At 41.0% G+C, this 16,713-nt stretch overlaps 1 protein-coding gene across 1 annotated transcript in view; it reads right to left on the minus strand.

The window, feature by feature from the left end:
* Window positions 1-16,713, minus strand: part of PRKAG2 (protein kinase AMP-activated non-catalytic subunit gamma 2) — a 242,729-nt gene that overhangs the window by 37,094 nt on the left and 188,922 nt on the right. The window contains 5 exon segments of the mRNA XM_042477435.1: window positions 528-547; window positions 550-582; window positions 585-599; window positions 602-634; window positions 16,424-16,496. Of these exon segments, the coding sequence (XP_042333369.1) occupies window positions 528-547; window positions 550-582; window positions 585-599; window positions 602-634; window positions 16,424-16,496 (174 nt within the window).

Below are 16,713 nucleotides of genomic sequence, written 5' to 3' on the forward strand. Positions count from 1 at the left end.
CACCTATTTGATTTCAATGTCCTTTTTACAATACAAAATCTTGTAAAAATTTCATAAGTCTTTGAAAAAATAACACTTTGCCTTCAAAACAAAGTAATCCGTGGCCCTACCTAGAAGCAATCAGATTTTATACAGCCCTTTAGATTACTATGGGCCATTGTGACTCAGCGGTTAAGACGCTGATTATGATGATTCTCTGGTTGGCCGTTCCGGAGTGGCTCCTGTCACTAGTCCCCGTTTCTGCCAACCTAGCAGTTTCAAAAGCATTTTAAAGTGCAAGCAGTAGCTAGGGTACCACTTCCGTGGGAAGTAAGAGCTCGTGCAGTCAGCTTGCCACATGGTCACAGAGTCATGTCTGACATGCTGCTTCTCTCGGCAATTAACAGAAATGAACACTGCCCCTTACAGTCCGACACGACTTGACAATCACGTCAAGGGGAAACCTTTATCTTTACTTTAGGTTACTACCAACATAACCCAATACACATTCAAACTATAACAATGAGTCCTGAATAAAAACAGCTCACCTGTAGCGTAGTGTCAAAACGAACAGCTTGGAACTTGTTGGAACCATATCATAAACTTGTGCGACCTCATAATCGCATGTAGATGTCACTCTCTGACTCTCCAACAGCTGAAAAAAAAATTGAGAAGATTTTTTAATATGAATCATTTGGATGAAATTCATTGTAAGAAAATGCACAAATACTTCCCAGTACTTCGGGCATCTTTTTAATTTAATTTTAGACATATCCATCCCTCTTTCTGATAGAGAAAGAAGGTTCTGACACTTCTACATTTCATGCTTTCACGGCCCAATTGGACGAAGGAAATGGCCGTGTTATCCTTTTTTTACCTTACACAGACACGGCAGAAATCTTCCTCGTATTTCCTCTTAGGAAAATGGTCACAATCATCTCTGAACAACTTTAATGTTATTGATTCCTTTTCTTACAAGAACTTCAAAACAGTCTACTGTACAATAACCATGTAACTATTCTTATGTGCTATCAACATGGGAGGGATGTTAAAAATTGACTAACTGGGTCCTTTTTGACAAAGCTGGATTTGGGCTTTGGCAACCTCATGCCATGGCCCTAATCTGTCTTTGTGCAGCCAAGCGGCAAACAGCCGCTCCTTTTGTACCAGCAAAAAACTGGCTTTTCCACCCCACCACCACCCCTTGGAAAGCTTGTTTTAAGGGCACTCCGCAGCATATGGCATATTAATGCCACACCTTTGGAGCACCTGGAGTAGCCCCTGTGTAAATGGCCAGGAGAGTTGAAGCTGGCTTTCGGGGTGCATTGGGGGCTGCATCATCTGCACGCCCACCCCAAACCAGCTGGAGCTGGCTTTTTATGCCGTCTGTTCCAGCCTTAGGTAAGATTGTGTTATACCATTGCGCCCTTTGTTTACGCAGGGGATCCGTTCTGGACTCCCCCACGTGAAACAATACGCTCATGCTCAGCCCCATTGAAATGAATGGGGTCGTGTACCGGCCGCGCAGGCGCGCCCACGCATCATCCTTAGGGACTCACCCACCCCTTCCTCCCCACGCAGCCTTCAGCATATGATAAGATATAGCGCACCCGTAGGACGCGGGCACACTGGAATTAATTATTCATATCTTATTCTTAACTGCGATGTTTCTCCACTTCATGATGAGAAAAAACCTCAACTTTTATGTTTATATTTAAGTACCAGCTCACATTGGAGATAACAAGGAACTGCACAGGGAGGGAACTAAACGTTATACAGGTGAGTGATTTGGCTCACAAATGGAGAGGATGTTGCTCACCCCTCCTATATGACTCACGCAAATGAAACGCCAGAGAAGGACGTTTTTCTTTAGCTATACCCAACTAAAAAAAACACAGTGAGGACACTGCGGAGAGACAGAACTCTCCATTACTCTCCCCAGATTTGCAATTTATCAGGCTTTTCTGTAGAGCATGGTTACATAATTCAAAATGAAACTTTCCGAAATAACTCTTACTGAAGTACTGGTTACAGAAGAAGGTTAGCCTAAGGGCCCCTGTACCCCAGCTTTCTTTTCCCAGCAGTGCCAGCCACATGCCACTGCAGAACTCAGAATGTGGCATGTATGAAGGTTCATCCGGTATCATCTTGTTTAACCAAGATTCATCTTCTTACAATAACGGACCGTGATAAATCACAGTGGTAGAAAAACTGTACTTACAACAGTTGTTCACCAGCATCCACAGACAGCAGTTAGCAAAGGTCCTACTTACTCCCTGGAGGTTGACCAAGGTTAAGAAACATGGGGGCTTTTAGGGAAATTGTTGACTGCAACTCCCCTCAGATCTAGCCAGCATGACCAAAGGTGAGGGATTTCAAGCTGCAGTCGACAAATCAAGAGGAACATACTAGCTGTTATGTGCCTTCAAGTTGTTTCTGCACTATGGTAACCCTAGGTGACCCCTACCATGGCGTTTTCTTGGAAAGATTTGTCAGAGGGGGTTTGCTCTTGCCTTCCATTGAGGTGAGAGGGTGTGACCTTCTCAATGTGAGCCAGTGGGCTTCCACAGCTGAATAGGAATCTGAACCTTGTCTCCCCTAGGCGATGCCCAACCCTACCCCATGCTGATTCTTCAAGGCCCTACATACCAGCCCCTAATGTAGAAGAAGACATTCTTCCAACATATTCTTCCAATCTTTGCATTTATTTTTGAAATAATTATTAGATATCATTATTAGAGTACAGCCCAGCCCTCCTATCCATGTCTTGAAAATACTTAAATATAATAAATTCCAATAAGCAAACCTTATTTTGCCCATTATATAAGGACACCAATTTGCTCTGCCCTTGTCTCTTGGGATTTGGTCATTGTGGATTTTGGTATCCACAGGTGTCCTGGAACCAAACCTCAGAGGATACCAGGATCCACGTAATCTTCAACTCCCAAATATCTACCTTTATCTCTACTTGAAAAAAACCCTCAATATTTTCTTGATAACTCTATTCTAGTCAAAAATTTGTCTTTGTTTTAAAAAGTTTAACTCTGCTACCACTCCAAATTCATTAGCATCCTCACTCATATTTCCATAATTTTGTTTGGTTTTCCCCAAAATAATCTCACCGATCATCCACTTATATACACAGATTTCCCAATTTTACACCATCTTAATTCTCCCTCTTCCTAAAAAAAATCTTAACAAAACTGACAACAAACTATATGGAGAGAGTGGACACCTTTGTCAAGACACTTCCATCTCCAAAACTTTAGTCAGTTCTCCATTACAGTTAATCTTGCTTTCTGTGGCTAATAAACTGCTTCTAGCCACCTGCGAATTTCCCCAATGTCATTTTTCTGTTTCATTTTAACTATAATGCCCATTCAAATTTTTGGCACTTTTCTCCATGTCTAGAAAAATCAGTGTCCAAAGGGGATGAAGGTCTGACCATATTGACATATCTGGGAACTGTCAGATGTGCTCTTCATGGCAAGGGAAGAAGTATCCCAACTTTTAATTTTTCTCCCTCCAACATCTGTTTCAGGTAATACAATCACGCCAGCCTTTAGAAATCTTTCATACATCACTTTTTCATTCCTTGAGACTAACGGCTAAGTCCTGCTTCTGACCCAGTTTTGCCTTTATTGAAGCATAGACAGGTAGCAGCACAAGAGCAAATCTCCAGACGTGCCTTGAAATTCCTCATCAGCAGTTGGAAAGACTTCAAAAATGTTTGATCTCTATTATGCAAAACCTGTTCAGAGGTGACCAGAAATGAACTGCCACAGAATCCTTAGTCTCCCTGAAGAACAAAGAGGACATGTTACTGGATAAATATCAATATGTGCAACCTGAGAATCTCCCTATATGATTGAGTTTTAAAATTTTGTGGGGAGGGTTCTTGGTCATACCATCACAGCCATTTTTGGTGGAGGCTGCACTTCAAACTGGAAGCAGGTCTTGAATGGAATGCCTCAGGTTCTATGCTAGGGCAATTACTTCCATATTTATTAATTTATAGATAACAGATAGACATCTTCAAAAAAAGGCTGGACAGATATCTGTTGGGGATGCTTTAGCTGGAGATTCTGCACTGAGTAGAGGACTGGATTTCATGGCAGATGAGACACTAAAGGAAGCCTTCTCAATGGCTGCTCCCAGGTTGTGAAACTCCCTTCCCTGGGAGGTCTGGTTTTTCCCTTCTCTGCTCTTCTTCTGCTGACAGATAAGTACCTTTTTATTTAAGCAAATCATGTGGCAGAAGGGTGCCTGAAAGTGCTGTTATCTTTTCAATTATATTTTAAATTAAGGGTTTATTTTTTTAGCCATGTGCTTTTTAAATAAAGTTGTTATTTAATTGTTTTCTTTTTACCTTTGGTAAAATAGGATTTTAAGTTATTGTAAGCTGCTGTGGGTCCCATGCTGGGAGAAAGGCTGAGTATAAATTAAACAAATAAATAAAAATTCTTTTGCATCTGAAGGTACCAGCCACAGATGCAAGAGAAACGACGGGAATAAATTCTTCCAGAATGCAGCCACATAGCCCGAAAACCCACAGAAAACCTTTTTTTTTTTTTTTGCTTTGCATTGAAATGGATAAGTGAGAGCAAGAGCAGAAAACTTGGAGAATGGGAAAGACTTCCTAGTTGATTTGCTTCCACATGATAACAGTCCTGAAAGCACTGTTTCTTTCCTGACTATCAGAGTGAGAGTGTAGAGAAACCCTTTAAGATGTCACACTTCCACTGTTGGAAAACCTAGCATTAACTTAAGTGCTGGGCAGTTGCAGCCTCCAGGCCAACATTTGGCTCTTCAAAGCTCCATCTCAATTAATAATCAGTGGTCTTTGAAGATAGACAGGAGGGGATAAAGTGAGGTAGGGGAACATGGAATATTATAATGTGAGACAAGGTCTAGAAGAGATTGAATGGAGTGAGAAAACAAGACTAGCCATGCAGCTATCTGTTTTACTGGCAACTGCACATCAATGGCAATTGCTACTTTGGCCTACAAGTCTAAGCTATAGGCTTTCTCTGCCTTTCAACAATTCACTTTTTGATGACTTGCTCTTTCAGTGCTTACAAATTACAGACATGTTCTATTAATTTAACAAGGGATCATTCTTTTGGCAGTTCTTCCTAATTATGAGGTTCATCTGGGATCACTTGCATGAACACACATGCATGTGATCGCAAGCCTTGACTACAGAAAGAACATAACCATCTTTGAATTATACTGAGAGGAAAACATTAAAAGTAAGCTTTTGTTCATTTTACCTTACATTTGTAAATATAAAGTGTGTTATTTAGTTTTTCCACACATTTAAAAGTAATATATATGGTGTGCTATTTAAGTTTTTCAGCAGTCAAAATACATTCACAAGCTAAAAAAAAATCTGTGTTCAACTTTTCAACCAGTTCCACTTTCTGGTCCCTAAACCCATCTGCTAAGTTTTTTGTTTTTTTTTTTGGGGGGGGGGGGTTCCTGTACTTACAATTGTGGGTTTTCTTTTACACCCATCCAAGTTCCATCTCAACTCACACTTAGCTTTTCATTTAAAGTAAATCCTTGAAAAATGAAATCACATTCCAAAAGGATAAAGAGTTTTGAATTCCATCACTGAAAACTTTAAATATAGGTTGGAGCAACATGGGAATAAAATCATTCACCATATATATTATGAATCACCTTGTATAGCTTCATTAGCATTCTACATTTAGTTGGTTTTGAACAAAGCAGGCTTATGAAAAAAAATCATAAATATGTGCAATTGCATAGCCACTTTTTGCATTATAAGTGCTCATAAAATATTTTCTATCCCCACTGAGTTAACCATCCAAAATTTTGTCCATACTGTGAAGTCGAAAATTAAAATAATTACTGTTCTATTAGCATATGTTTGAGTGATTTTTTCACTCAGAATCCACCATGCCATACACAGCTGGCTTTGCTGCAAACTTGCAGAACCATTTATTCACCAGTACCTGACCTTTTTCAATAGTGCTAGGAAGGATCCTTCCAAATCTCTGTTCTAATATTGTAACATGCAACATCATTCATAAACTATTAATTTGCCTCCCTCTGCTCAGCATGAAGCAGGATTTCTAAATACTGCACAGTAACAAATACAGGGAGAGAAACCGTGGCTGGTCCAATATGCTTTGAACTCTCATTACCGGCAAGGTTTCCCAGGCTTAGAGCAATGAGATATAAAATATCTACCATACATTTGTACAGTATTTTTAGCAGCTAAAGAGCTATGTTGTTACCCAATACAAAATTTTGGTGCCAATTGTTCAGTCTAGTCAGCAACAACCCGGAGATGCACACTGCTATGTATTAAGACTTGAGCATAACAAACACCTATGTTTTGTCTGAAGGCTAGAGAAAACTAGTTCTGACCATAATAGTTATATAAAGTTGTGCCTATTTTTTTTAAAAAAATCCTTCTGGCATGAAAAATAATTTAGGTTGGTACAATTTAGTTGGTGCAAAACTCCAGAAGGAAAAAGGTATCCTATCTACTTGAAAGAGTTGGAGGACAGAATGCTTGAGAATAAGTATGGCATGCATGGGTACATAAAGACAGCTGCCTTCCAATTTTAATAACAACCAGAATTAGGTACTTGAGACATCCATATGCATGAATGAAAAGTGGAAGGCCAGACACAAATGGAGTTTGCATGGACTCCAATATGATAAAGTTCATGCCAATCCCACCTTGCTAAGATTTGAACCTCTGGTTTCATATTGCATGATTATCTCTTTTCCAGAAAAATAGGAAGGCGCCTTAATGGTACATCTGAATTGGCACAGATATTTAAAACCTCATGCTTAAATATTCATGCTATGAATTTGCAAATCACTGTACTGGGGAACTATGCAAAACAGTGAAAACAAAAGAGGTGGGTTGCTTACACTGTCAACAAGTCATGCGTTGCCTAAAATTCAGAAAGGGCTGGAAAGCAGTGTGCGTGTGCACTCCTTCAAATCACTTGTCAACTTATGACAGCATCATGAATTTCACAGGGTTTTCTTAGACTAGGAATACTCAGAAGTGGTTTGCCAGCTCTTTCCTCTGAAATATAGCCCATCCAAGTACTAACCATAGCTGGCCCTGCTTAGATTCCAAGATCCAATAGGATCTGGTGTTTTTAGGGTGTTTAGGCTGGAAAGCACTGTATCATGCTTCATATAAAATAAACATTCAGCCAGAAGATATAAGGGTTGCCTATTTAAGTATAGGAAAAAAAACTGTTGAAGATTTTTTGTTTGCAGAATGAACCATACCACTTCAGATTGAAGGTGGGGAAATAAGGACTGCTGAATATTCTCCTGTATACATATTTCGAAATAGAATCCAATACAGCAGGCCATGTCTAGGGTAAAACCTGTCATACAGATATTCTATTTGTGATTTTTAAAAAAATGTGTAGGAGCACTAAGAACTACATTAAAATTAGTAGACCCAAGCAGCACAGATGAATGTAATCCTTAACATAGTTCGGTAGTTATTTCTGTCAAGTATGAGAGCAACTTAAATTTGCTTCACTTTAGCAGCAGTCAGAAGAAATGTGACACTACAAAAAGAAGATACTTGGAATTCAAGTCTGCTCCATCTTATTTGCTCATTTTCCATTACCAGTTCTCACCAGAGAAATCTTAGAACTCTATACAATCACTGTTTCTACTCTTGAGAAATGTGACAGGTTACTGTGGGTAATGTAATATGTAGTCCAAACCATATGCCATTTCATCTGTCTTACAGTTTCATGTCTGAGAGAATCTTTCACTCAGATGCAGTCCGATTAATAGTTTTCTGGATATTCCTTGTTCTCAAAATGTTAAATGATGTACCTGCAAAAAGGCTGTAGAACTACAAACAGAATTTATTAGACTATGGACAACACAAACAAAGGCTTGAAAAGCTTGCAATGACTCAAGTTCAGGTTGCCCTTTTATCTCCAGGTTCAGTGTCCTACTACCCAAAATGTCTCTGCCAATGGCTGATACAAGTGAAAGTAATGCACTACTAAACTGCCCCCCTCATGGTTTTCCAGGGAGGTAGCACTCCCCCTGAAGATGCAGGTTCACTATCTGGATATACTCCTGGATTCAGATCTTATACCTGGAAGCTGAGGTTTCAGTGGTGGTCAGGAGTATACCTGTACAGTTAAGGTTTGTGTGACAGCTGCATCCATTCTTAGAGATGTCAGATCTAGTATAAGCCGTAGCTGCATACTGTTTGGATTACTGTAATATAGGGCCCATACAGACAGGCCAAAATAAAGCTGCTTTGGGTCACTTTGGAGGTATGCTGTTTAAATGATGCATGTGACATAAGAGTCCGAAAACCGCGTCAAAGCCATGCTCCAGTCCTTAGGACTGGAGTATGGCTTTGGCATCACTTCTGGACTCTTAGGATGCATGCATCATTTAAACAGCATACCTCCAAAGTAACCCGAGGCACCTTTATTTTGGCCTCTCTATCCCCTCTACTTTGGCAGGACGTTAAAGAGACTGTGGGGCGAAATAAACCAATGGAAGGGGTGGCTTCAAGCCTCTCCTTCCTAAATCAGATTGGGGCCGTGGTAACCGCCCGCCACGGCTCCAATCTGTCTTGAATCTGCCTGGAAAAGGAACAGGAAATAGCCACTCCTTTTTTGGGCAGTAAAAAGCCCGTTTCTCCTCCTGCGCCATGGCTGGAAGCCAGGTTCATGGTGCTCTGCCAATGTGCACAATGTAAACATTGCACCACCGGTGCATAAACACCATGCTCCCAAGTTGCCTGGAAGGCAGAGCAAAGGGGTGGTCTGTTTCCCCCCTTTGTCCCAAAGCCTACAAGCTGAATGGACTAGTCTGGCAGGCCAAGGTCAGCCATGGGCTAGAGGTTTCCCATCCCTGCTGCAAAGACTTGCTATAGAATTATCCCCAGAACCTTGCTTCTGGCATTGTATGTTGAACAGCTTCTATGACTTCAATATTTTTTAAAGGTAAGTTTTACTTTGGCTTAAAACTTAAATAAGCAAGCCAACCTCTCCGATGGATCCTATTTCTTAGGTACATTACTCGCAACCACAAGAATTCAATGTAGACAACCTTTCTGTCTCTAGCCACCAATATGCAAAAAGATACTTCAAAAAACCAATGGAGTTTTGTATATTGTCTAGCAGCTCTTGTCCTTAAAAATGTGTTGTTGAAAAATAGATATAAGCTAGCATACTGCTGAACCAGTTACCCAAGAAAGACTTAGCTATTAACTGAACTGACAGAACTGAGTGATTTTTTTTTCTTAGAAAAATGGGTTAAGCAATCAAGAAAAAGGTAATTAACTTTTCTTGAAGAGTGTAAACAGAATCTAATGCTGTGATTTCAGGCAGAATGGTTATTAAATGTTTAAATTTTATAACTCTTGTCAACTAGTAAAAATATCAGGAAGCTCAATGATTCTAGTGCAAGTTTAAACACTGAAACATCTACATCAAGAACAGACCTGCTTTTCAACCTATCATTAACAACACTGGCAAAAATTAAAAAGATCAAACATATACAGTAAAATACTGCTTTATAACAAGAAAACATCCTAGTAAAGACACAACACTACTTTTGTCACTGATTAGCTTTCAGCAATGAATTAAGGTAATAACCACATCCCCACGCAATGAAATGTTACCAGAATCATGTCTCTGTTACCCCAAGGCCTAGCCTCCCTGAAGCCCCTCTCTTTTTGATATCAAGGTGAAATTAAAAGGGATGTTTAGAGCCTGGAGCTGCAAGAGTGCGCCAGTGTGGAAAAACAGTCTTACTATGTAAGGAGCTCCAAAAGGCTCAGTTCAAGAGCACGCAGCCAAGGATAGCAAAACAGGAATCTGCACAATCCCTTCACTGGTAAGAGTGATGGTGAGTGATACACTTTGTGCTTACAGGTAAACAGAAATCCACGTACGCTTTCCTTTGGGAGTGCTATTCCTTTGTCCAACATCATTTGCACTAATCCTCTGGCCATTCACAACTTCTTTTCTCATTCTTCCCTCCCAGAAGCTACCCCTGAATCCCAAATTCTCCTTTTAAAAAATAGTTATTCTGTCCCGGGACAGATTTTGCCCTATAAATATGCCTGCTTAAGCACCAACAATTCAGTCTCATTTGAAGTCAGAGAGTAGAGATCTTGCAATCCCTTTGAGACTAACTGAAAGAAATTGGAAGCATGAGCTTTCGTAGACTTCAATGTACTTCCTCAGATGCAGCAGACTTACATCTACGAAAGCTCATACTGCCAATTTCTTTCAGTTAGTCTCAAAGGTGCTATAGGATCTCTCTATGTACTGATTCTACAGACTAACAAGGCTATAACTTTGAATTCAACCACTATTTAGGTCAGAGATAAATTCTATCTGTATCTTGCTTGACTCTTCAGCACAGCTGGCCACACTCTGATCCCCACGCAACGTCTCCCCAGGCAACTGAGCAACTCTCTTCCCAGTATCCCCCAACTGGAACTCCACATCTGGAATCAGAACAGAATTGCCTTTGGCAACCTTTAAATCACTATCTGCTGCCTCCTTTCATTTCATTAGTCCTTGAACATATGCTTGAATGTCTTGCAGGAATGGTGATTATCTTTGACTCATAAATAAAACTATACTTGGAACGGGTATAACTGCTTTAAGTTGTCTGAGACTTCTTGGCTGATTTAACTGAGCTAATTTTAATATTAATTGTGGGTGCCCCCCCCCCGGGAATTTTAAGTTAACATCTCCATGATCCCTTTATGAAACTATTTTCTGAAGGTTATCCGGTTTCCTGAACTTCATGTATCAAGGGAACAATCCTTGTACTTTTAAGAGTTTCTTGTATTACCTATAGCTTTTAAGAGCAGAACACACAGTCTGTTATTAATAGTCTAGTTTGATAAAAAGCTCAGCTATGAACGGGAATACAGGAGGTGTATGTTAAGTACTGTAGTTTGCTTAATTAAGTAGCTTTATCAAAATAAATTCTTCAAAATTTCAGAGGTTTTAAGAAACTTTGCACTGAAATGAAACCTCCACATCATATAATCTAAGTGCTTTACGTTACTAATAGTCACTAGTCCATTTTTGCGGACTTCGAATCCGCATCTATCATCCGTTTGCCGCTCGCAAAAAGGGGGAGGCGACAAAATGGGGTGCTGCCATTCAAGCCAATGGGGCTTGAATATTAGCAATCTTCCATTTTCGCACGCGTGGGGGTGGGGTCCAGAACAGATCCCCCATGAAAATGGAGGGGCTACTGTACTATATTTTAGTGATATAATGTTGGAGGTCTATCTATAGTACTGTATAGTGAAACGTTCCTGAAAAATAGGCCTGCGTTCAGTTTGTACAAGGTATCTGAACCCAAATACATGTTCCAATTTCCAAAACAAACTGGAGCTATAATTTATATACACACTGGCTTCAGGGATATAATTTCAGGTTTTCCATTTTTTTCTTTTTCATTTTGTTAATCTCTATACTGTAAAAACATCCATAATAATTCCTCTACATGAAGGTTTATATGACAACTCTGTATTACCTCCCTGAAAGAAATTCAAGCAGACTGATTCTGATTTTATTTATTTCAAAAAAACAAAACAAACACTGTATCCCAAAATTTAGATACTTTACTACAGAACCACTAAAGGTATTGAGAAGAGCCTTCCAAAGATTCTCTTGCAAATTGTTTTTACGGCTGGTAGGTAAATCATATACTTGCCACAATTGTCCATTCCTTGGTAACTTTCACATTAGACAAATGCAGTGCATTCTTAATAACTGTTTTTGAAAATAATTTTGAAGGTTTAAGTAATGAATTGTGCAGCTGGATTTATTACTGATTTCTCTAAATGGAGTAATGTAATACCTAAATCTGAAAGAATGAAAACTCTCTTTTTTGCTACTAAATTTATTTCAAGGTTTGGATTTTCATCCTTAAAGCTGAAATAGGTCAGGGCTCAAAAAAGTGGATGAATGTTTCCTCCAATATAATTTTGCCCCCATACATTAACATGTTCATGTTAGGAAACCTTTATCTGCGATTTAATCAGTGTGAGAAATAAATTGTATTTATAAAAGATAGTCTCCTCTGTGGCGGCACACTCTTTGGAATGTACAATTGGTGCCAACCTTGTTTTCATTGTAGTGTCAAATCAAAAGTTCCCTTTTATCCATGCACTTAGCACAAATCAGAAAAACAAAGAACTGCTTCCTTTGCACGTTGAATGGTTTTATGCTACTTATTTTGTAATTTTATCATTATACTGTAGTTTTCTTTTAACATTATTTTGTATGCTGCTCTGACATCTCTCGTGAACGAAAGACAGTCTAAACATCTTAGAGATAACATAAAATAAATAAAGGGCTATGAAGAGGACAAGATGATGACACCAGAAATCTATGTCACCAACCTTTCTTTGCTGACTGCTGTGGAAATCTGTTTACCTTTCTCTCACTCTCCTCCTTCATGTGTGTAACTTGGATGTCCCCTTCTCTTTGTACATCAGGAAAATGTACAAACTTGCACTGACTTTGCACAGCATCCCTCATTTCAAAACTGTAACTATCTCTTCAGATCCCTTGTCTCACAAGAAATATGCAAAAAACTCCCCCCAAAAAACCACAGAATGGATACAGGTTGAGTATCTCTGATCTGAAATACTTGGGATCAGAAGTATTTCAGGTATTTTTTGGATTTTGGAATATTTGCATGTACATGATGGTATCTCTTGGAGATCTGACCCAATTCTAAACACAGAATTCATTTTTATCTTTTGTATACATGTTATAGCCTGAAGATATAAACTAATATTTTATAAAATATTTTAAATACTTTTGTGCATGAAACAAAGTTGATGCACACTGAACCACAAGAAATCCAAAGTGTCATGATCTCAGTCACCCATGAGAAACCCTTTTGATTTTGCAGCACTTCGGATTTATGGATAAGGGATACTCAATCTGCACTTTATAATCAAGAACCAACAGAAATGCTGTGCTCTTTCTAACAGAAATTCAGTACAGTTTCCTTTGCCAGGTTTAATGCAACAGTGCACTTTGGCTGCATGGAAGTCTCTGCACAGCAAGACAGTGTGTGCTGAAGAAACTGCCTCTTCAGAGGTGCAATAAAAACCTCTAGGCAAAAAGGCTCAGGGTGCCAGATGTCCCTTATTGTAACTAATTTACCCTTAGTCGAGAATACCACAGTCCATTAGAGCATAATGGCAATATATTCAGTCACAGATTGCCACTCCAAATGTGTCACTTCTTTTGGCTTGGCAGTCTTAGTATGAATGAACCTCTTCTGAGGCTTTGATTAAAACAGCTACGTTTTCTAGGATTGTCTGTGTTCATAAGAAATATCATTTTGAGATATTGGAGCTCTGTGTAGCAGACTGCTTCTTTAAGGGACATTTCAAAGAGCAATGGAAAATCCCAAAGATTTAGAGTGCATTCAAGACAAAGGGGCCACCAATAGGAAATTTACGGGGCTCTGAGAAGAAGCCTATTTTGTGGAGCTCTTGTGGAACAGACGCCTAAAACATATCTATCCTCTGGAGACAAGAGATCTTAGAGGAACCAGGTGTTTTATCAGATTCAATGGGAAGGTGACAGAGGCGGCGAGGTGAGTTGGAAGCTGTCATTTCTGTACGGCAAAGATGCAGAGACTAACATTACACAGGGACTGACTGCAGATAATGAAATCCACCCCACTAACTATCCCTGTCCCCTTATATAATTAACTATTAACTATTCTACCCACCTCTGGTCTTAATGGTGCATATTAAAATAATCATTTCACACAACAGGATACTGAAAGCGTGGGAAAATCCACCTTTTTACCTCCCTTATCACCACCATCCCCAATGCACTGCAAAGAATGAAAAGACCATTTAGCAGCGTGACTCAATGCACAGAGGACAGAGAGAATGATTTTTTTGGAATGGAGTGAATAAGGCCTTGGGGCCACATGTCCCTCTCTGGCTGTTTCTGTTACCCTTCATCACTCCAGATGCCCAGACTCAATTCCTCTGGTCCAAAAAAAGGGAGGGGGATGAATTGTGTCTTCTGAAATCCTTCAGGAACAGTCAATTCATCTTTTAAATAGATTGCACACCCATGCCTGTATTGTATAATGGAAAATAGTTATTTTTTTTCTCTCCTCCAGAAGCAGAAGTAGATATCCATTTTTATGGGCAGGGTGTTTCTGGCATTTTATCAGCCCATGCTGGCCCTGGAAAGTCCCAAGAGCAAGAAATAAGCCCCCAGACCCACCACAGTTGTTCATCTCTGCTGTAAGGGAATTTCTATTTTTAACCAAGCATGGCTTGTCACTGTCATGATGGTGCTGCCTCTACTGATCCTGTCAGTCCAGTCACTGAGGGACAATACTTAAAGAATTAGGGTTATTTAGAAAATGGGATTTTAGCCTAGGGATTACTGCAGCATGGCATAGTGGTTTGCATATTGGACTGGGATTCTGGAAACCAGGGTTCGATTCCCAGCTCAGCCATGAAACTCACTGGTGATCTTGGGCAAGTCACACTCTCTTGGGCTCAGGGCAAGGCAATGGCAAACCCTCCTCTGAACAAATCTTGCCAAGAAAACCTCACGATAGAATCACCTTTGGGTCTCCATAAATTGGAAATGATTTGAAGGCACACAACAACAAAATTACTGCCTTTCTATGTCTGCAGTGTGGATGCAGCTGAAGGTGGGGAGCAAAGAAAACCGCCCTCGGGGGTCACCTGGAAGCCCTTCCAACCCTATTCTGGGTGGGCTATGGGCAATGCTGATGGGGAATGCAAAGTCAAAGGCTTTCATGGCCAGCATCCATAGGGTTTTTTTGTGCGTTTTTCGGGCTATGTGGCCACATTCTAGAAGAGTTTATACCTGACGTTTCACCAGCAGATGTGGCTGGCTAACTCAGAGAATGGTGGCATGCAAGAGAGTGGGGAATACACACACACACACACACACACACACACTCTGTTGGTGGAGGGGAAGCGATCTGCATACTAATCTGTGTATTGTTCTGTAGGTTGAATGGCAGGAATAAACTCCTCTAGAACTGTGGTATCAATATCAATTGAAGTCAAAGGCTTTCACGGCTGGCATCCATAGATTTGGGTTGGGGGGGGGGGGTTGGGCTGTGTGGCTGTGTTCTGGAAGAATGTATTCCTGATGTTTCGCCAGCAGCTGTGGCTGGCATCTTCAGCAAATGCTGGCACAGAAGAGAGTGGGATGTATATACATATACACACTGTTGGTTGAGAGGAAGCAATCTGCATGTTAATCTGTGCACCGTTCTGTTCATTAAGTAAACGGACATCCTGTAGGCTTTACCATTCGACCACAAAACAATGCACAGATTAACAGGTAAAAGTGCTTCCTCTCAACCAATAGTGTATATATATCACACACCCCATTCCCTTCCATGCCTGCCACCATTCTCTGAAGATGCCAGCCACAGACGCTGGCAAAACGTCAGGAATATTCTTCCAGAACACGGCCACACAGCCTGAAAACCCCCCACAAAAAACGATGGACGCTGGCTGTGTAAGCCTTCGACTCCAGTTGACATTGATGCCACAGATCTAGAAGAGTTCATCCCTGCCATTTAACAAGAGAACAACGCACAGATCAATACGGAAATCGCTTCCTCTCAAATAACAGTCTCTGTGTGTGTGTGTATATATATATATATATATACACACGCACACACACTTGTCCCTCCACATTTGCTAGCGTTAGGGGTACAAGACCCCTGCGAATATGGAAAAATCCCACATAACAAAAACACGTTTTTACCTGAGAGGACGCCTCTCTAGGAATCTCTAGGTCCTCCGGTGCAACTCTGTGGTTGACCATTGAATTGCGCTGGAGGAACTACAATAATGATGATGATGATGATAATGATCGTGAGAATAACATTTATTTAATCCTGCCTCTCTGTGCAACGCAACCGGAGTGGCTTACACCTTAAAACACACAAATGCCTAGCGGAGTATTCTCCCCAGGGATCTCCAGGAGGGTCTTTCGCTGCTGCTTTGGGTCAAAGCTGACCATAGAGTTGCGCTGGAGGACCTAGATATTCCTAGAGAGGAGGCACTGATAAAAACCTGTGAGTAATCAAATCCGCAAATGTCGGAGCCCCAAATATGGAGGGATGAGTGTATAGATAGATAGATAGATAGAGAACAATACACAGATTAACTTGGAAACCACTTCCTCTCAACCAACAGAGTGTGAGAGTGTGTGTATCTTTATATGTCTCTCTCTCTCTCTCTCCTCCCTTCCCTCCTTCTCCGAAGCCGCCATCCAGAGACGGAGGCGCAACCTCAGGAGCAGCCTCTTCCAGGCCAAGGCCACACCGAGGAGGGGGCCTCTCCTTCCTTCCTTCCTTCCTTCGTGATCCATGGGAGGCTTACCTTCGCCGTCGAGCTCCAGTTTCTCCAGCATCCCTTCGGAGGAGGAGGCGTCGGGGCTCTGAGGCGGAGCTGCCTGCAGGAGAGGAGGAGGAGGAGGAGGAGGGCGGGGAGGGAGAGACAAGAAGACACAGCGCTCAGGTCAGACTCAGCAGCAGCAGCACCAGAAGCAGCAGCAGCAGCGCCCGAGGAGAGGCGGCATCCCCGGCCCTGACGCCAAGCGGGCTCCGTCTGCAGCACTCGCTCCGAGGAAGAAAGCGGCGCCTCCTCCTCCTCCTCCCTCACCTTCCTCC

Source organism: Sceloporus undulatus, chromosome 6 (assembly GCF_019175285.1).
Source record: "Sceloporus undulatus isolate JIND9_A2432 ecotype Alabama chromosome 6, SceUnd_v1.1, whole genome shotgun sequence".
NCBI lineage: Eukaryota > Metazoa > Chordata > Lepidosauria > Squamata > Phrynosomatidae > Sceloporus > Sceloporus undulatus.